This window comes from Papaver somniferum, unplaced genomic scaffold (assembly GCF_003573695.1).
Source record: "Papaver somniferum cultivar HN1 unplaced genomic scaffold, ASM357369v1 unplaced-scaffold_41, whole genome shotgun sequence".
In the NCBI taxonomy this organism is placed as follows: domain Eukaryota; kingdom Viridiplantae; phylum Streptophyta; class Magnoliopsida; order Ranunculales; family Papaveraceae; genus Papaver; species Papaver somniferum.
Window position 1 is genome coordinate 1,384,557 of NW_020646638.1, and position 23,047 is coordinate 1,407,603.

At 35.3% G+C, this 23,047-nt stretch overlaps 1 protein-coding gene across 1 annotated transcript; it reads right to left on the reverse strand.

Moving 5' to 3' along the window:
- Positions 1–19,776: 19,776 nt before the first annotated feature.
- LOC113342475 (calmodulin-like protein 11) lies at positions 19,777–21,084 on the reverse strand. Its single transcript, XM_026587023.1, has 4 exons — positions 20,743–21,084; positions 20,469–20,626; positions 20,281–20,361; positions 19,777–20,140 (listed from the first exon to the last, which is right to left on the reverse strand). The coding sequence occupies exons 1-4, from the start codon at positions 20,816–20,818 to the stop codon at positions 20,006–20,008; spliced, it is 450 nt and encodes a 149-aa protein (XP_026442808.1). The 5' UTR covers positions 20,819–21,084; the 3' UTR covers positions 19,777–20,005.
- Between the last annotated feature and the right edge of the window lie 1,963 nt (positions 21,085–23,047).

Sequence of the window (23,047 nt, forward strand, 5' to 3'; positions counted from 1 at the left end):
AATGCCAGAAAGACAAAGCAACCTCACAATGTAGTCTTAGTTACTGGATTACGACTCTCTCTCAGTAGAAACTTATCATCACCAAAAAGCGGAGCGACATCAAAATCTATGAAGAAAGTTGAAGACGTTTAAGGTTTAGAAGCAACAATAGAAAAAAATAATTCAAAAATCAAAGTTGAAGACTTAGTTACAAGAAGTTATAAGAGCAAATGATATAAGTTGTTGGAATTCATGATACCAAGACATCACAAGTTGCGAAGATATAAGTTTTTAAAGTCCTTCTCTCATGGCCATGTAAATTTTTGTCTTGTAATTTTTGTCTTGTAATTTTTGTTCCAAAAAAAAAAATGAAAAAAAATAAATCATCATTACGTTCTTTTTGTTCTATAATTAGTTTTTTGTTCAATAAGGCCATAAGGGAAGTAGAAATTTTTAAGTCAAGCAAGAAATCGAAGAGAAGAGTTAATTTAATCGTCAAGGTTCTATGAGGTTCGATAGTTTATCATCAAAAGTTGAAGACCGAAGAAGACGTTGTTTCTACTGAGCACTATGAGGGAGTCGAAGAAAGATACATTTTGGTTGCTTTGTTAGTCCGCTTTCCATATGGCACAAGATCTTTCCATCACTGGTTCAACTCATCACACGTAATTAGTCCAGCTGTGTAGAAGATGTCCCTCTAATCTTTATCTCTCTCCTAATCTTATCCAGCTGAAAATCAGCAGACACATCTTACAATGTTTATCTAGCTGTGTAGCGGATATCTCTTTATCTAGCAGTGCTGCGGATGTGTCTCCCCTTTTCTTTAGTCAGCTTTAGAGGTGTCACCTTTAATTTCTCTGGCATTCTAGTTACTTTGAGATAGGTTGAGAATTTGTATGTCCTCATAGCTATTTGGATACTTGTGACCAATTAGAAGTCATGGTTTTGTGGGTACACCTCTGGTAAACCCTCCCGAGATTAACTCAGTTTTATTTTTTATTAGTTTTGCTCGAGGACTAGCAAATAATAAGTTTGGGGGTATTTGATAGACACATTTATGTGTATAATTTGTCCTCAATGTTTCGTATTGTTAGTACTCGTTTTCGTCCTTATTATGGTGTTTTGTGTGTTTGTAGGTATTTTTTTGGAAATAAATATTGTTGGAAAATTCGGCTCGAAAAATTATGCGTATCACCCCCGGAGGAATGTGCTATCAGTACTCTCATTTTGGTTAAGGGGTACCTCAATTACTAAGGAACACCTCAGTTGGACAACTGCTATTCGTACCCCGTCCCTGTTAGGGGCAGGTCATCATCTACATTTTGAATTTCAAAATTGGCGGGAAAATTATTCAGACGCAGGCAGAATTAGGGTTGGACTTTTTAGCGTGCTAGAAGGAGATTCAATGGATGATATTCATTGGGATGACTTGAACTAGCCTAACAGGCTTGGTAAAGGCCTTCGGTTCGATCCAGTTTGGCTGGATATTCCGCGAGAAGAAAACAGGGTAACACGTTCAGGCGAGAGATATTCACGGGATTTCTTGTTATTTTGGAAAGATTATTTGTGTCTGAAGCGTGTTGAATCAATCCTACAGCGTGTACTATCATGTTTGGAGTGTTTATGCATCATGCCAGCGCGTGAATTGTTAATTCAGGGAAGAAAATATCCGAATATTATTTTCTCTTTACTGCCGAGTAATGGGGAATTATTTGGAGTTATGGAGGATATTTCTTGTGCACGAGAGGATATATATAGTGCTGAGGAGTTTTAGGAACGGAGGGAGAGAGTTTGGGGAGATCACAGAGCATCACAGAGTCGAGATAATCACTTGCAGGAAAATTATTTTCTGCTGGTGCAGCGAAGAACTTTAGACGCACAGAAATTATCGTTCGTCAACAGTGACAACGAAAATCAATCGAGGGTCGTATAACTACGGTGTCTGTGACAATTATCTTTTATCGTACTTTGTAACAGTTCGGTTTGTAACAAATATAATTGTTACAAACCCGGTTTTTCATTATTTCTCCCTTATTCATCATTTGTAAACCATTTTTGAGCATAAATGAATTTCGAGCGTGTTTCCAACATGATGATGTGCTAATTCTCTCGCAACCAAGGCAATGAGGAAGTACGCATGAATAATTGGTAATTATTTGTTTCTCTAATTTATAATTTATAATCCACTCAATCACTTCTTTTGCAGAGTTTTTAATTGTTTGCATAATTTTCTTCATTAGTTGTGATTCAATTAGATAGGTTATACTTTGTTTAGATAACCTATGCTTAGGGGATACAATTAATATTTGAGAATTTGCCTGATTATATGTGAATTAGGAAATAAGGGACTTAAAAGATAATTAGAGTTTTGGATTATTTACCATAATTTATTCATGTGTAATAATGGAATCAGTGTCTTGGTTATTCCTAATATCTTGAAATCAAATTTTGATCTAAGTTTTCTTTACTTTTAAGTTTTATTAAGTCTAGAATCTTTTGCTTTCACAAGCCTCAACGAACCTATTACTACAACATTATTGAGATCACATCAATCTCCCACTGATACAAGGTACAATTGTACTCCTACACCTCTGATCCCAGCAGGATACTGCGCACTTGATTCCCTTAGCTGATCTCACCCACAACCAAGAGTTGTTGTAACCCAAAATCACAGACTTGATAATAAACAGATCTGCCTCACACAGAAAAGTCTATAAAAGGATAAATTTGTCTCCCACAGATAAACCCTAGGTTTTGTTCCGTCTTTAGATATAAAATCAAGGTAACAGGAACCAATTGATAATCCGGTCTTATATTCCCGAAGAACAACCTAGATTAATCAATCACCTCTCTACAATCCTTCCTGACTACACAAGCGGATTGTCGAGGAATCACAAACAGTGAGATGAAGATGTTTGTGACTTCTTTATCTTGCCTATCGGAGAACTCTCACGATCTCAATCCAATCAATCGATTGTACTCGTATGATAGAAGATGCAAGATCAGATCTATCGGTTTGGCTTCACAATCCCAATGAAGTCTTTAAGTGGTTAACCTGATTTTAGGGAAGAAACCAAAGGTTAATGGAGATTAACTCTAGCGGGCGCACTAGTAGCACACAGACGTGTGGGGATTAGTTTTGCACAATGCTAGATGTCTCCTTTATATAGCCTTCAAATCAGGGTTTTGCCTTAGTTACAAAGCAATCCATATTCACCGTTAGATGAAAACCTGATTAAGATTCAAGCTAATATTTCTCAACCGTTAGATCGAAAACTTAGCTAGTCACACACACTTGGGTAGACGTTTACTGGGTTCGTGAAAACCATGCCCAAACGTGTACGTGTATGTTGGTTCAACATAGTAACCCAAAAGGTTAACCATATGAGCATTTCATATTAACCTTGTTCTTCTTCACCATAACTAGTTCAATTGACTCAAATAAACTAGTTACAGAGTTGTTCAATTGTTATGAGATCTTATGTAACTACACAAGACACAATTGAAGCAAAGATGATTCGATTCGATTGAATCGGCTCATGAACGTTATAGCCACGATTTGCATAAAGCATTCCTTAGTAATTTAATGTTTCATGTTCAGAGCACATCTTTAGATCATAACCTCTTAAGTTCACAAACAAATTCGTGGACTTAAGTTAATCGGTTGAGTTTTCCAAACTCAAAGAGAACTTTCGCCAGTTCGCGGACTAAGCACACAAAAGAGCATTTGGAAAATCCCAGCAGAAATTCTCGGTCGAGAAATTCCGACAGTTCGCGGACTGAGTCTGCGAACTAGGTTCGTGGACTTGGCAAGCCAATTCCATAATCCTCCCGATTTCTCTTGATCAACAAAGTTCGAAAACTTCGTTTCAAGGAATACATGGTTATGTAATCTAAACTCTCATTTCAATCATTGAGAAATTCTTAGAGGACGCTATGTAGCCATTATTCACATACCGATTCACGTCAGAGCAATTCTTAAAGTGATTGAAACTTTTCATGATTTTCGTCACTAGGTGAAGATAAACTTGATCAAAGCGAAACGCTTTATCAACACATGATTTCGAGATAATAGATAAGCAATGAATGCTCAGCTCGAAATGTCAAATGTGTATGATCTAGTATATATAGCATACGACTTTTGTCTCATAAGAAGTAGGAGATAGAAGAGATAGACTTTTGAGTGATAGATAAGTTCAAGTCTCCACATACCTTTTTGTTGATGAAGTTCCACGGTTCCTTGTATAGATCTTCGTCTTTGTATGATGAATCGCCATGAAGTCCTTGAGCTCAACTACACTTTTCTATCCTAGTCCGAGACTTAGCTATGTAGGCTAAAAATCAAGACTTATAGTTTTGATCACTAACATTGACAAACATGCTTGAGATAGCAACGCATGCGAGGTTGACCGAGCTATGCCCTAACAATCTCCCCCTTTGTCAATTTTAGTGACAAAACTATTAATACATATGGAATACAAAAAAGATAAACTTTAGTGGCTCCTATTCCATAGTATAAACTTCAACGTTCCTTGAAATCTTCGTCCTTCCAAGTACTCCAATGATCCCAAAGGTTGTAAGTTTAGCACCATCGTTGTTGAAGATCCGTAGCTATAACAATGAGAGAAATCGAGATTCTCGATCATTATTATACATTGTCATAGTATTATTATATAACATCAAAGTCCAATTGTATCACGACTTTAACAATAATACTACAGTGATATATATCACTCCCCCTTAGTCAATACTCCATCTCGATCATGGAAATCACTCTCCCTTACACAATGATCCGAAAACCATATGTATTTGTAGTGTGAACTACAATATTTCTCCCCCTTTTTGTCAATAAAATTGGCAAAGGTACAAGAATGGGATCATAATGAAATTTCCACAAGAGACATTTCATGACTAAAAGAAAAATACATACCAACTTAATTTAGATGCAATCTAATTGCCGAAGCTAACAACATTCATTAAGGAGTTTTAAGATACAAGATAACCCCTATAAAATTCCATAGCCGCACTCCCCGCAAGATATTACCATTAAGCACAAGTTCAAAAGAACTCTCCCGCATTTGATGTCATTCCCGAGAGAACAACAAGAGCGACCTAAATTTCGAAATAAAAGAAGGATTTTTTATTGGACACCAAAATCCATAGGAATGATTTTCTATATCCAAAGCTCAACCAAATTAATCACAAGTAAACCCATGATTAATTCAATTGGAATACACAACTAAATCAAACCACAAAAGTGATCAATTTAATTGAAAGTTCTCAACATAAGTAAACTCACGGAGCTACGACTAAGTCAATCACACAGAGATGACTAACTTAACAGTTCAAATACTCAACATAAGGAAAACCTTACGGAATATATGACTACATTAACCAAAGAACATGATAGTGTAGCCTTTCATATATTCAACACAAGAACTTGTGGAATATATGAAAATTCAACTAGATTAATTACAAGAGAACCTATAATTAATCTAATTGGAATACAAATAACCAAACTAATCACCGAAGTAATCAATTTAATTATTTTGGGCTTAACATAAGAGAACTTATGGAACCCCGAATAAGTTCATCATAGAATATGACAACTTTAACCGTACATGTACTCGACATAAGAAAGAAGACTTATGGAGTACTAACTAAATAACCAAACTAGTTGATTAATTTAGTTCCTAATGCTCGACATATAGCATCTTATGGAACAACCAACAAAGCCAAGGTAAATCTACTTAGTTGTAAGGTGCTCAACATAAGACACACAATGGAGCCTTCACGGTAAAACATAATAAGATGGATCAATGAAGATCAGTATCGTGGATAACATACGAGGATCTATTCTATTTTCCATCATAACAACATATTAGACTTTATCCTTGTTGAACAAAAGATTTTATCCTATTTTCCATCAAATACATGATTACATAGGCTTAACTTTTGTATATGTCAAAAGTCCATTCGCCCTTTCATCAATAAGAATACTGATTCACGAACGACTTTACTTTTGACAAAATATGGGACCTTCAAGTTCACGGACGCAAACAATACATATCCCATAAAAATATTGCAATATCACAAACCATTAAAATACTGCAATAAACATCATCCTCCAAATATTTTTAGAATTTAAAACTAATAAACCTAAAAAATAACATAAGAATATGAAAACAAAAATAGCTATGTGTAGTCACAATCATCGCTATTCAAAGCACTAGTTATTCTTCCAACTAAACCAAAAAGAAGACATCCTAGGTGACAATGCCTTTGAGAAATTCAGCATCATTCCCAAACTCCTTGTTGTCAATAGCCATTGGAACATATGGTTCACGAAGATAGGAGTTTATGTCAACTGACTGTCTCGGCTGATTATGTCGTACCAAGGCTCTCTGAATTTCTAAGGTCTTTGACACAAAAGCCTTTATTTCACGAATCTTCTTTCTTACTTCCTTCAACTCATCAAGAACATCGAAAAAATTCTGAGAGTTAGAAGGCACAGCCCTGGGATTTCTTGTATTCCTTCTTTTTCTTTTCAAGGACTTAGAAACAGGAGATTTTTCTTTTTCCTTGATTGAAGATTTAACAATCATGTTGACATCCTTTCCATCTGACATGGTGCTTTGAGAACAATTATAAATAACTGGATTTGTGTGATTGAATCACCTAACTCAACAAGCAATCTTATTAGGATGTCAAAAAGGAAAAAGGAATGTAGGGTTCGGAACCTATTGACAGGTTCGTATACGCCCAACTCTAAAACCCTATAAAGAGTAGAATTGTCGATAATAACCCTTTATTTTATTTGATAGACAGAAAATAACAAATCTAAGAAAAGAAGGAAAAACTTTACTGAAGCCTGAATCAACACTCAATCTTGTCTCTTTTCGATCAGGCACATGAGACAAGATTTTCCCAACAACACAATCAAGTTGTGTTGCGATAAACAACGATTTGTCCATATTTTTCCTCAAGGGATGAATCTTCAGACTTCTGTCTATCAAAACGATTCGACCATACTTTCTTTTCAAATGGTCTTACTCTATCCCTGGAAACCAACTTCTTAGATGAAGATAAGATCCTACATACCTCGGCGGTCTTCTGAGAAAGTTTCAACTTCCTTGCTAATCGATATGTTCTTCGTTGAAGTTTGCTGGCGTGCCTTATTTGGTGCTTGTACTTGTAACACCTTGATAGTTCGTGTCCCTTCATCGAACAAAACGAGCACGTCAAACTTGGATAGTATTCAGGCATCTGAGATGTGCAAGCAGCTAGACATACAGTAGATCCTGAAACATTACTGACAGGGTTTCCAGTTAGAGAATCTTCCAGCTTGATTGGGTTTCCTTCTTCTACGAACCCATTGAGGTTGATATATGTATTGCTACAAGTATCAAAATCGATGTTTTCACCAAGGATCCCTACACTTGATTTCCTATCTTCATCGGAATCATAGGTTTCAGACATTTCATCAAGTGTTACAACTAGACCTTTGTTCCCAGTGTATTTTCTACGATTTGGGCATTCGTTAGCAAAATGGCCAAAACCTTTACACTTAAAGCACTGAGGAATGTCCTCGTCATCAGCCTCGTCAGCATCCCTATTTTTAGGAGGTACGCGACCGTGAGGTTTGTCTGATGACCTAGGTTTGTCTCTTGAAAACCGTTTACTTTTCTTCAACAGAAGATCCCTAAACTGTCTTGTGATCAAGGAGACCGACTTGTCAAGGTCTTCATCTGAAAAATCATTCTCAGACTGATCATCCTCAGAGACATGAACACTTTTACCTTTGGTAAGTAATTTAGTGCTCTTCTGTGCTTTAAAGGCAACATCCTTACTGACTTTGGATGTATGCTCATGGTCAAAGATCTTAAGCTTCCCAACCAAGGTTTTTATGGAAAGATTATTGAGGTTATTCCCCTCAACGATGGCATGCTTATTAGACTCGTATCTAGATGGCAACGATCTGAGAATTTTCATCACAATGTCCTTTTCAGGAATAGTCTTACCCAATGCAAAAGATGCATTAAAAATTTCAGTCACTTTGTGATTAAACTCATCAAATGTTTCTTCATCTGCCATACGAAGGTTCTCCCAATCAGAATTAAGGTTTGAAGCCTAGCTTCCTTTTCACTGGAGTTTCCTTCAAATACGGTTTCTAAGATATCTCAAGCATCTTTAGACCTAGTGCAATTAGACACATGGTTTTGAAGACTTGGGGCAATGGCATGTATGATAACATTTAACCCTTCATAATTCTGCTTTGCGGCAAGAATCTCGGCAGCATTATATTCACCAATATTCTTGGAAACAGTTTCATCTCCAGCTGCAACAACAGGCGAATCATAACCATTCACCACATATAACCATGATTGAAAATCACGCGATTGAAGAAAATCTCGCATAACAATTTTCCACCATAAGTAATTTGAGCCATCGAAGACTGGTGGTACGTTAATAGAGATAACACCTCTGTCCATAGAGTCAGATCGCTACAAACACGGACTTGTTAGGTCTTAAACGTGTTTGCCTGCTCTGATACCAATTGAAAAAACGGGGGTCTAACAACACCACCCAATATTTCGATTAGCAATTTGTATGGACTAATTCCGAAATACTTTGTTAGAGAATCAACTAGACAGTCAGACTCAATCTAGATAAAAGTATCCCAAGGAGTTAATATCTCTCTCTTGATTTGATTTTTACACAGGCTAAAAAACAATAGCGAGTCTTTATCAAATACAAGGAATACTTGGACGGTACCAAAGACCAATGTCCAAGGATCAATCAATATAAATCAACAAACAAAGGTTAGATTTCCAATTGATGATCACGAACGCACAACCTGTATTATTTCAATTATATAAAATATAATGCGGAAAAGAATAAACACATACACCAGAAATTTTGTTAACGAGGAAACCGCAAATGCAGAAAAACCCCGGGACCTAGTCCAGATTGAATACACATTGTATTAAGCCGCTACAGACACTAGTCTACTGCAAACTAACTTCAGACTGGACTATAGTTGAACCCCTATCAATCTCCCACCGATACAAGGTAAAGTTGTACTCCTACGCCTCCGATCCCAGCAGGATACTGCACACTTGATTCCCTTAGCTGATCTCACCCACAACCAAGAGTTGTTGTAACCCAAAATCACAGACTTGATAATAAACAGATCTGTCTCACATAAAAAAGTCTATAAAAGGATAAATCTGTCTCTCACAGATAAACCATAGGTTTTGTTCCGTCTTTAAATATAATATGAAGGTAACATGAATCAATTGATAATCCGGTCTTATATTCCCGAAGAACAACCTAGATTAATCAATCACCTCTCTGCAATCCTTCCTGACTACACAAGCGGATTGTCGAGGAATCACAAATAGTGAGACGAAGATGTTTCTGACTTCTTTATCTTTCCTATCGGAGAACTCTCACGATCTCAAGCCAATCAATCTATTGTACTCGTACGATAGAAGATGCAAGATCAGATCACACAACTACGATAAAGTAGTATCGGTCTGGCTTCACAATCCCAATGAAGCCTTTAAGTCGTTAACCTGATTTTAGAGAAGAAAATCAATGGTTAATGGAGATCGACTCTAGCGGGCGCACTAGTATCACACAAACGTGTGGGGATTAGTTTTGCACAATGCTAGATGTCTCCTTTATATAGCCTTCAAATCAGGATTTTGCCTTAGTTATAAAGCAATCCATATTCACCGTTAGATGAAAACCTGATTTAGATTCAAGATAATATTTCTCAACCGTTAGATCGAAAACTTAGCTTGTCACACACACTTGGGTAGACGTTTACTAGGTTCGTGAAAACCATTCCCAAACGTGTACGTGTATGTTGGTTCAACATAGTAACCCAAAAGGTTAACCATATGAGCATTTCATATTAACCTTGTTCTTCTTCACCATAACTAGTTCAATTGGCTCAAATGAACTAGTTACAGAGTTGTTCAATTTCTATGAGATCTTATGTAACTACACAAGACACAATTGAAGCAAAGATGATTCCATTCGATTGAATCGTCTCATGAACATTATAGCCATGGTTTGCATAAAGCATTCCTTAGTAATTTAATGTTTCATGTTCAGAGCACATATTTAGATCATAGCCTCTTAAGTTCGCGGACTTAAGTTAATCGGTTGAGTTTTCCAAACTCAGCAGAAATTCTCGGAAAAAAGAACTTCCGCTAGTTCGCGGACTAAGCACACAAACGAGTATTTGGAAAATCCCAGCAGAAATTCTCGGTCGAGAACTTCCGACAGTTCGCGGACTGAGTCTGCGAACTAGGTTCGCGGATTTGGCAAGCCAATTCCACAATCCTCCTGATTTCTCTTGATCAACAAAGTTCGAAAACTTCGTTTCAAGGAATACATGGTTATGTAATCTAAACTCTCATTTCAATCATTGAGAAATTCTCAGAGGATGCTATGTAGCCGTTATTCACAGACCGATTCACGTCAGAGCAATTCTTAAAGTGATTGAAACTTTTCATGACTTTCGTCACTAGGTGAAGATAAACTTGATCAAAGTGAAATGCTTTACCAATACACGATTTCGAGATAAAAGATAAGCAATGAATGCGCAGCTCGAAATGTCAAATGTGTATGATCTAGTCTATATAGCATACGAATTTTGTCTCATAAGAAGTAGGAGATAGAAGATATATGCTTTGAGTGATAGATAAGTTCAAGTCTCCACATACCTTTTTGTTGATGAAGTTCCACGGTTCCTTGTATAGATCTTCGTCGTTGTATGATGAATCTCCATGAGTCCTTGAGCTCAACTACACTATTCTATCCTAGTCCGAGACTTAGCTATGTAGGCTAGAAATCAAGACTTATAGTTTTGATCACTGACAAGCATGCTTGAAATAGCAACGCATGCGAGGTTGACCGATCTATGCTCTAACAAGTAATGACTATAACTACCCAGACTCCAACCGGATGACTAAGATTTCATTTAGGATGTCAAATTAGTAAACGTAAAACTGATGAAAGTATCTAACATGGTCAAATTACACAAAGATGAAAGTGATAAATACTTCAAGTCAATGTTCTTCGGCTTAAGATTTGAAATACCTGAATCCACAAGATACTATCATATCTAAAACTCATTGATAATTTCAATCAATGTAATGATTAGAAAGTAGATAAAATTTACAAAAGTGAACTACTTGTTACGACAAGGTTTATGTTTATCAAGGATAAACCACTTGTTGATCAACAAGGATATTCCGTCACAGTGTAAACTCCTTGGTACGTCCCAGTCAATCAAGTCAAGAAGATTGTCAAACCAATATCTCTGCATCAAAGTCTTCAATCCTCAAAATATTCAATGTAACATCTGCAAAATAAATTGATTCCTCTGTCCATTGCCATACATAACAAAGTCTATTAACGTTGGAAAATCAATAAATCTATCCACAGATTCTAAATTACTTGAATCTTTATATTCAAATTTTCAAAGTACTTGATTGTCCTTATTTCAAAAGAGAAAGATCATAGAATAAACCAGAACCTATCTAGAAGATGTTTCATGTTAGTCACAACTATAATCAAATAAAATTAAATAATAATCTAGTTTTCCACCAGCGGTATTTTAAGCGCTTCTTAATCCTAAAGAAAGTTTTAAACAAATTCATCGAGTTTCGCCTGGAACTTAATCACGGCTACTGACACTCTAAATAACTTCTGCACAACTTGGTGTCTTATGGGATAAGTTTGTAAGAATACAAGATTCCACTATTTATAGGGTCAATACCAAGGCTTGTTTTGTAACAAAATATATCATTCTCGGAATTAAAGATATTCATAAATGATCATTTCCGAAAATAGTATTATCTTGGTATTCGTGGATTATATTAACACAAAGTTCTTATTTGTAATAAAGATAATTAGATAAATGTATTGTTGTTCATAAATTATGTCCAAAATGTATTTCATATTAATACTTGAGATATATATCTCACTAGGATTACTATCATATTTAGCTAGTTGCAAATCCATGTAAGAAAGTGAACTAGTTATGTGCAACCTTCTGGCAAAGAAAGCACACAAATACAAATGCTAAGTATAGAAAATAAAATCAATACCAAATATTAATCTTCAAAATTAACAAATGACAACCATACCTTTAATATGTTATCACTAGCTTTCCGCAGTTACATACTTGAGATAATCAAGATGAAAACAGGATGTCAACATGAAGTAATCTAGATGAAAATATCTTTGGATGGAAGTAACATCTATCCATGAGTATAAAAAAAAAATGAATATGAACACTAATAGATAAATATTATATACTTGTGTTCCATATTTCATGGCATCCAAACTTTCATACTCAACTTGCACAAACATAGAAATCTGTTAATTAAGAACGATAAAACAGAAAAATAAAATTAATACAAATCAGAACTGAATCTTGTTAGAGCATTGCTCGGTCGAACTCGCGTCCGTTGCTATCTCAAGCATGTTTGTAAATGTTAGTGATCAAAACTATAAGTCTTGATTTCTAGCCTACATAGCTAAAGGTCTCGGACTAGGATAGAAAGTGTAGTTGAGCTCAAGAACTCCATGGAAATCATCATACAAGACGAAGGACTACTCAAGGAACTGGTGGATCTTCATCGACTAAAAGGTATGTGAAGACTTGAACTTATCTGTCACTCAAAAGTCTATCTATTTTATCTCCTACTCTTGAGACAAAAGTCGTTTTGATATATAGACTTTCATTATGCACATTTGCTATTTCGAGCCGAGTTTATCTAGCCTATCTATTTCTCGAAATATGTGTTGGTAAGCTTTCTCTTTAGCCGAATTCATCTTTACCTAGTGACGAAAGTCATGTTATGTTTCAATCACTTTGAAAATTGCTCTGACGAAAAATGGTCTGTGAATAACGGCTATATCCGTCCCCTGAGAATGTTTCAATGATTGAAATGAGAGTTTATATTACATAACCATTGGTAGGATATAAGCATTGTTGTGGAAACACATATATGTATAAGTCCTTATTCCTTGAACCAAAGTTTGCGAACTTTGTTGATCAAGAGAAATGGAAGTGGCGTGAGCCAAGTCCGCGAACTGGAGGAAGTTCTCAACCCGAGAATTTCTGCTGGAGTTTGTGAACTCCTTCCATGAGCTTAAGCCCGCGAATCCAGTCCGCGAACTTGAGCAAGTTATATCTAAAACCGGTTGTTATTGAACTCATGTTTATTTAAACTAAGGAATGCCTTTGCAAATCGTGGCTATAAAGTTCATGAACCGATTCGAGTGAATCAAACCGTTTTTGCCTCGATTGTGTCTTATGTAGTTACATAAGATCTAAGCAATTGAACAACTCTCTAACTAGTTCATTTGAGTCATTTGAACTAGTTATGGTGAAGAAGAATATGGTTGATATGAATCTAAAACGGTTCGTAAACCCAAAATTGGACATTTCATTTATGTGTAACAAGCTAAGTTTTCGATCCAACGGTTGAGAAATATTAGCTTGAATCTAATCAGGTTTTCATCTAACGGTGAATATTGAAAGCTTTGTTACCAAGCTATCATTGATTGCAAACCCTGATTTGAAAACTATATAAGAGAGAACTCCAGCAACTGGGAAACCTAATCCCCACACCTTACGTGTGATACTAATTGCATAGCTAGAGTCGATTCTCCTTTAACCTTTGGTTTCTTCTTCTAAACTAGGTTAACGACTTAAAGACTTCATTGAGATTGTGAAGCCAGACCTATACTACTTTTCTTGTAGTTGTGTGATCTGATCTTGTTGTTTCTATCATACGAGTACAATTGAAATAACTGGCTTGAGATTTTATATCTCCGATAGGCCAGATAGAAAAGTAATCACAAACACTTCGTCTCATCGTTTGTGATTCTACGATATCTTTTTCGCTGCGTCGATTAAGAATATTTGAGGTGATCAATAATACTAGGCTGTTCTTCGGGAATATAAGACTGGTTTATTGATTGGTTCTTGTTCACCTTGATTTATCAAAAGACGGAACAAAACTCGTAGGTATATTCGTGGGAGACGGATTTATCTATTACCGTAGACTTTTCTGTATGATATAGATTTGTTTATTAAAGTCTTCGACTTTGGGTCGTAGCAACTCTTAGTTATGGGTGAGATCAGCTAAGGGAATTAAGTACGTAGCATCCTGCTGGGATCAGAGGCGTAGGAGCATAACTGTACCTTGGATCAGTGTGTGATTGATTGGGGTTCAACTATAGTCCAGACCGAAGCTAATTTGGAGTAGAGTGTCTGTAGAGGCTTAATACAGTGTACATTCAATCTGGACTAGGTCCCGGGGTTTTTCTGCATTTGCGGTTTCCTCGTTAACAAAATTCTGGTGTCTGTGTTATTTCTATTCCGCATTATATTTGTTTATATAATTGAAATATCACAGGTTGTGCGTTGTTCAATCAATTAGAATATCCGACCTTTTGGTTGTTGATTTAAATTGATTGACACTTGGATATTGGTCTTTGGTACCATCCAAGTTATCTCTCTTTGATAAAGACTCGCAGATTTCTATTTGCTTGAGTAAAGATCAAATCGAGAGATTGAGATATAAGCTTTTTGATATACTTTTATCTAGATTGAGTCTGACTGTCTAGTTCATTCTCTAGAAAGTATATTAGAGTTTGTCCATACAGATTTCTAATCGAATAGTTGGGTGTGGTTATTGTACCCCCGCTTTTTCAAATCTAGAACATGATCCAGAATTGGTTCTGAAATCGATTATGAATACACATCTGAATAGCAAGTTTCGAAATTGCTAAAAACATGTATTTAAAGCATGAAACCAAAATATTGAGATATATAACTATTTAAAGTTCAATACTAAGTAGTAACAAGTATATCATTAGCAGTATGCAGAAATCATCGAAAGTATAGAAAACTATACTTCGTACCTATATACAATAAGTTGTAGGATACAACTAACGTATATTATTCTGTTGGAACTTTATCATAGATAATTAGAATATTGATTCTAATTTTCATGGCTAAATTCCTTTTCATTCTGTGTACATACCTTGTTCAAATTATTAATTGGATAACATCAATTTACTGTTGTACTCACAAGATCCACATCAATCTTCAGTATTAGAATATTGATTGATTTTATCATAGTATTCTCAGCTGAATTCTACGAACTGAATAAAATGCATGTCTCGCACAACTGAACTAAGTTTGATATAAACATAGGACTGCTAGTGTTGGTACATCATGGAACCAACGCCTTACATCGCTGGAGCTTGTTAGCCCCAACACCATTGCCTTAATGCACAGGCCTTTGCCAGTGCCAACTCAATGCCTTATGACGATGACCCTTGAAAACGCTAACACAATGCCTTACGACGCCGACCTATGGTACTTGCAATACAATGCTTATGGTGCTATCCTTTGCTAGCGCCAACATCTAATGCTTCAGTGATCTTATTTTCCAACGCCAACACCAAGGCCTATGGAGTTGGCCCTTGCGAGCGCCAACATTAAAATCCTTTGGCACTGCCTTTTCCAGTACCAACACCAAATGCATATGGCGCTATCATATTTCCAATGCCAATATTCTTCACAACGCTAGACTATTGCCAATGCTATATTATATTGCTTTACCTTACCTAGTGCTCATGCACATTTTGAGTTAAAGCTACCTCCTCGACGCCCTGATCCACAAATGCTTTACAGATGAATCTCTTAGATAATATTCATCAAATATATAACATTTGTCCATTTATCTCATCATTGAGAATTACCTTGTTCAGACAATCATGGCATCATCTGAGTTATAGTCGTAATAATATAATTTATCTCTAGATTTATCGACACTGTCTTACTTGGCATCGATCCTTCTACTTAACCACTTAGTGAACTAAGCAACTTGTCTCGCAAATTTAGCAGGTTATTGTCCTGACTTAACCAAAATAGTAGTAGTCAATGACTTCACTATTTTTCTACGGGACATCAAATAGTCACACGGAGGATTCTCATTGCGGTACTAGTGTGGAGGTTTACAACAACTTGAGGTATGGAAACACACCCATGATGAGAAGATAACAAGTCATGGGAACGGTAATAGATGGTTAAAATAATGAGGGATTAGTGGTCATACACTTCTAGAAGCTTCCAAGACGTGATGGACAGAATTTCACCACTACCCCCACAACCTTTATTTCTCAAATCACTCATAACTACCCGCTTCTTACGAGGGATCAGTGTGTTGACGACAACTATAAATAGACGATTTCATCTATAAAAAAAAGGCAGATCATAATCAGATTTCCATTAACAAGTATAACCTTCATATTATAGTTCAACAATTCCACACAGCAAAGTTCATCACACAGTGATTTTCAACATTTTCTACTTCCTTTCCCTAAAATCAACCCATCATCTCCACCTTTGCGATCAAAACTAAACGTAAATCCCGGGAACATGAAACTTATAAAGACAAGTTTTTTATGTTCAATGAGTTGACTCCTTGGTTCCTAATCTGAAACAGTACCAAAGATATCTTGTAGAATCCTTCCAATAAATTTTCAGATACTAGATATGATTAGACTGTCAAAGATAGTTGTTCTTCATGTTCGATCAACTTTCTGAAAGTTCTTGAGTGACCTTATATCAAATGAAAATGACGTTAAAATAAACAATAACTAGTCACTTCTACAAAGTTCCTATTGATCTAGGTTTCGGGTGAACAATGTTGATATGCGACCTAGATATAAGTTTATCTTCTTCCTGAAGTAGAGATATTCCCTATGCTTCTTGATCCTGGCGAAGTCTTTCAGACAGACCTTATGTGCAACTACTACACAAGATCTTCACTATATTTACCACCATATAAAGCTACTTATTGCATATGATGCATTTTCACTAAATAAGACTACCAATAATTATGGTATATGGCAGATATAGCTGGCCCATGAATGCTTACACTAAGTATTTCGACATTCAATCTCAAACATTAATACTTTCAAGTTTGATAAAGTTTTTACTTCGATATTAAATAACCCTCGTTAGTTGACACTAACTTACCTAAATTACATACTTGTAATCAGTGTTTTTGGACTCGTACGAGTCATATCTGCAAATCAAAAATCGAGTCGGATCGCAAGATTGACTCGTTTTTTCTACTGGCTCGTGTTAGTCAACGATCAATTTCCGATTCTTGACCAAGTCAACCCGATTCCTTGAACTTTTGAATGAAATTTTATTATTACATAAAAATTATTAATGGAAATTTCGACCTTGGGACCTCAAGGTTATTCGAAAAGGCAACAAACTGACAATAATGATTGTTTGTAAATTTTAGATGTTTATCACTATATTTAAGGCCAACATTACATTTCTTTAAATCTACAAACATTGATACAAGTTAAAATAAACTATTTTATAATTTTACCATGAATCTTCGAATCGCGATTCAACTTACGATTCGATCGTCACGAGTCATGATTTCAATATCTTGCTTGCAATAACAAGATAAAATATACCTTAAGTGGAAATGATGGGATCCCTTTCTAACGTATCTAAAATATCCAAATATGGTTTAAAAATTGTGTATAAAAATTTGTCTTGGATGCAGATGGAAATAATTGAAACATGACAAAAGTAACTGTTGGTCACTTTTTGGCCGTAGTTTTCGAATCACTCAGATATAATGGTTCTGAAAACTAAAAACAGTTGTGTCCAATAATACAATTTCCGAAACCAACAAAAAATAGTGTCTGAAACCTCAGCATAGAGGAATGAACTTTAAGCCTTGGTCTCAAAAACAAAAAGAAGTAGTTTCCAAAACCTTAGCAGATAAGATTGAAAATACTCCAAGTTTCAATTTTTTAAACTTCCATTGAAAAGAATGAAAATACCTTTATGTTTTAGTTTTCGAAACCTATACATAGAGGAACAAAACCCAACCCTTTGGACTTTAATTTTTGAAACCATATTCCGAAACCTTTGTCGAGTACTGCAGGACGCAATTTTATTGGCTTATTCTTTCGGCACTCTGACCAATCATTAATGGTCAAGTCTGTCATACTAAAGGAAAGATTTTATTCGCCAATAAATAGAATTAGGATAAAGAGGGAGATAATCATAGGAACAAAATAAATCTTCATCTACTAACCGTTGTTGAAGTAAAATATCTTTGTGTATTTTTCAGTCTTCATGTCTTCAACCTTCAAGGGTAATTGGATATTCCGAAGTTGACTCTAGTAGTACAAGTTATGTATATGGTTTTGGCATCTATATTTGATAGTTCCATACTTGACATACCATTATACCAGCACTCATGAGCTCAACTAAGCAATGCTCTAACATATGAGAAGAAGACTTGTAATATAATGATAAATTATATAACGGAGATCTACTAGAAAATATAAATTCGCTTTTCTTTTATGAATGACACTCCACTTTCGTTTTTCTAAATAACATTCCAGCTGAAAATAAACAGTTTTACAATTTTACCATGAATCTTCGAATCGCAATTCAACATAAGATTCGATCGTCAGGAGTCATGATTTCAATACCTTGCTTGCAATAACAAGACAAAATATACCTTAAGTGGAAATGATCGGATCCTTTTCTAACGTGTCTAAAATCGTCAAATATGGTTTAAAAATTTTCCTTGGATGCAGATGGAAATAATTGAAACATGACAAAAGTAACCGTTGGTCACTTTTTGACCGTAGTTTTCAAATCACTCAGATATAATGATTCTGAAAACTAAAAACAGTTGCGTCCAATAATACAGTTTCCGAAACCAACAAGAAATAGTGTCTGAAACCTCAGCATAGAGGAATGAACTTTAAGCCGCAGGCTCAAAAACAAAAAGAAGTAGTTTCCAAAACCTTAACATATAAGATTGAAAATACTCCAAATTCCAATTTTTGAAACTTCCATAGAAAAAAGCGAAAATACCTATGTTTTAGTTTTCGAAAACTATACATAGAGGAACAAAACCCAACCCTTTGGCCTTTAGTTTGAAACCATATTCTGAAACCTTTGTCGAGTACTGCAGGACGCATTCTTCGGCACTTTGACCAATCAATAATGGTCAAGTCTCTCACACTAAAGTCAAAATTTTATTCGCCAATAAATAGAATTAAGATAAAGAGGGAGATAATCATAGGAACAAAATCAATCTTCATCTGCTAACCGTTGTTGAAGTAAAATATCTTTGTGTATTCTTTGGTCTTCATGTCTTCAACCTTCAGGGGTAATTGGATATTCCGAAGTTGACTCTAGTAGTACAAGTTATGTATATGGTTTTGGCACCTATATTTGATAGTTCCATACTTGACATACCATTATACCAGGAACTCATGAGTTTAACCGAGCAATGCTCTTACAAATGTGAAGAAAACTTGCAATGCAATGATATGTTATATAACGGAGATCTGCTAGAAAATATAAATTCTCTTTTCTTTTTATGAATGACACTCCGCTTTTGTTTTTCTAAATAACATTCCAGCTGAAAAGCTAAATATGATTAGGGAAGATTACCGTGCTTGTAAACACTGTAAAACCCTAGTGATGTCCTTTTGCATTAAAACCGATAATAAAGGAGGCAGTTTAGAATCACTTGAAACACAGGTGTATGTGTGTCTCAGACGATACGGTGTAACATCATAAAAACATATCTTTATCGGATTAAATAGAGAAATAGTTGCATCACATCGTACATGTGAGAGTTTAATGTGAATGTAACTCGGTCTAACAAACAAAATTTCCGAACACGCTGCCTGTTGAAATAAATATTGGTCCTTTGTATTGAAATAAAGTTTCAAAAATAGGTAAAGTGATTTTGAGTAACCAACAACTATGATAAGTCAATGATACCAGCTCACTAAATATCAAATAGAAAGAAGCTAAGAAGAAAATTCATACAAAAATAAGAAATGTTCAAACAAAAATATGGTGATATAATAATTTTCTTTAATCAGACATTAATATATAGTTTGACCAAATGTTTAATCAAACGGCTATCATCATTCTTGCAAATTCATCATAATTGACTTGACCATCACCATCCAAATCAGCTTCCTTAATCATTTGTTCCAGTTCTTCATCCGTTAGTTTTTCTCCAAGATTGATCATGACATGCCTTAGCTGCATTCATATAGAAAAAACATAAAAAGGAGCAAATTATAATCAACATAAAAATTTAAGGGAGTCGTAGTGCCAAATGGAAAAAATTTAGATGCACCACAACGGCTACCACTATCGGCCATTGAACATATATGACTAACCTCATTAGCAGAAATATAACCATTTTGGTCTTTATCAAATACTTTGAAGGCTTCTTTCAGCTCATCCTCAGCATCAGCTTCCTGTCATTTATAATTGATCAAGTATTAATCATATTTATCTAAATATCTCTTTAACTAATTGAATTTTAAGTGTACTGTTGAGTAAGGTTAAGAAAAACATAACTGACCTTCATTTTTCTTGCCATGATATTTAAGAACTCTACGAATTCAATGGTTCCATTCCCGTTAACATCTACTTCTCTCATCATTTCTTGCAGCTCTTCATCTGTTGGATTTTGATCCATTGATCGGATTACCGTCGCAAGCTCTTCGATTGTAATGCAACCTGCAGTGCAATAATCAGTTATCAAAACCCATCTCTAAAAAGAAGATTACAAAAAACAAAAATTTAAATTTGGTTGAAAGACTTAGAAGAACACACACATATGTATTTGCACATACCATCTCCATCTTTGTCAAATAAGCAAAAAGCTTCTTGAAACTCTAAAGTCTGTTCTTCACTCAACACATCTGTCATTTCTGTGTATTACTTAAATCAATCTTTAATAAGCTTAAACTGAGATGCTTAGTGTACACAAAAACTAGCTAGAGAGATAGAGGGAGAGAGAGAGAGAGAGAGAATGGTGTGTGTAGAGGCTTAACCCTTCTGGGGTTGTTTATATAATACCGGGATTCTAATGCTAATGCTTTAAATGAAAACAAGGAAAATGAATTAAGTCAAACTAGCTTTGAAAATTTTAGAAAATTATACTATTTTCCACTTTGTATTCTTTCTAAAGCATGCCTTGCAATAAGGTTTTCATTGAAAATTATCCCTTGAATGAATAAATAAGAGTTGGAGGAAGAATTCAATAACGAAGACCATTCATACACGAAATAAGTATTGTTGATTTCGACTTTTGGCCCATGGGTAATATCAAATCAAACTTACGCGCCTTGTAATTATTCCAAGTTTTTCTTAAATTGAATTTACATGCCTGGCTAAAATAAATAAAATTAGTTCTTGAACATTCAGCCTTATTTCCGTACATTGAATTTCCCAAGTACAACCACATGGCCAGTTTTAAACTATGTGCATGCATCAATTACTAAGTAAGATCTTGTTTAAGCTTATTCCCATTACCATGATCTTGTCTGAATGAGAGGATAAAAGTCATTAGACAATATGCAATCCCTAGCTAAGCTAAAGATTTGAGAATGGAGATATATATATATAGTATAATAGTAAGACGGACAGCTTTCGGCTTGCATTGATATATGCATCTACTATTACTAGACCATACCAGACCAGAGAGTTTACTTTAGAGTTTTCAGACTGTTATTCTGTTCACTATATATGAATGTGATCGAGATAGATTAATGCAGACTAAGATAATTTAATTGAATCAGCTAAACAGCTGTACGGTTGCACGATTCATGAACAAAGAGTATACAGAGATGATTGGTTAAGTGTACTTACTGTACTTACTTGTCCAAATTAAGTGGTTAAAGAGTTGTTGGATATTTTTGTTTTTTTTCACAACCTTGATTTGCTGTGCTGTTGGGCACGTGAAAGGCAATGGTCGTAAATAGCAGCATATATAAATGATGATATCCAGCTTTGGTGAAGGACCGATCATTGGCTACTACTTGCCATTATGGTCACTGGGTCAGTCAGACAGACACACAGGGACTGGATGGTCCTAGACTAAAATATCATGCTCTGACTTGTTTCGTGTAGGATGTGCCGGTCAAAAGAAATCTAGAAACGAGCCATAAGTACCTCCTGGGATAACGATTCTGCAGATTTCTTGCTCAACCCACTTAGTAGGTTGTTCTGTTCATTACTATCAACGCTCAAGGACCGCATCAAAACCCCCTAGCTAGCTAAATTATTACTGCCTCCGTCTCTAAAACATAGACAGGTTTGTGTATAAGTATCCATGTAACCGAGTCTTAAAAATTATTAGGTTACTTACTGGTTCACACAAATAAAATAAAAAGTTGTTAGGTTATTCAAGCTTGTGGTTGATTCATTTGACAAACTGAAAACTGCCAGGGGTTAAAATTAACCGATCCAGTCCCTGTCTTTCAAGATCTATAATCTTCTCAGTAGTCAATCCTATATCTATCTTGTCTAATGCATGTTTGGTGGTAGTGGTGGTCCTCCATTCATATATATTTGTTCTAATTTTTGAACGACACGTTTTCGGTTCAAAGTCTCTGAAATCTTTGTATATTTTGCATATTAAGCTCACATACCCATCCAAGTATCCAACAAGCTTATACGTCCACCAACAAATACCAAATTAAGTGATTTTCTTGTCTAATAGCTTATGTACAACAGCTAGTGAAGCATTCTTTTTTCTAACAGAGTGTCTCACTATGTGGATTTGTCATAAGACTTCTTTCAAATTGTTATTCAATCTACTAAGGGCAATTTCAAATGGGCCCCATTTGAAAATATAATAAATACCCCCCTAAACCGTGATTATTGGTGTTAGGTCAGAATTACGGCTCACTGTTCTCACATATTTTGGGCAGTTTCAGCCGTAAAAATTGTTAAGTTGACAACCCTAAATTGGTTGATTAACCCTTATAATTGAATTCCTGGGCCAAAAAGACATACAAAAATAAATAAGGTTTAAATACCCAAAGATTGAAAAGATACTATCCAAATACCCAAATTTAGATATTCTACTCAAAATTTCACCTTTCATATACCTGATTTTAGAGCAACTACTTTTTTTTTTCTTTTAAAGCACTT

What these genes read in the sequence shown, in the direction of transcription:
- LOC113342475 (XM_026587023.1), bottom strand. Translation starts at nt 20,818, where the DNA reads ATGACAGATGTGTTGAGTGAAGAACAGACTTTAGAGTTTCAAGAAGCT. An exon ending in ATTTGACAAAGATGGAGATG is followed by an intron (nt 20,627 to 20,742) that starts GTATGTGCAAAT and finishes ATTGCACTGCAG; the next exon opens with GTTGCATTACAATCGAAGAG. An exon ending in TCATGGCAAGAAAAATGAAG is followed by an intron (nt 20,362 to 20,468) that starts GTCAGTTATGTT and finishes TATAAATGACAG; the next exon opens with GAAGCTGATGCTGAGGATGA.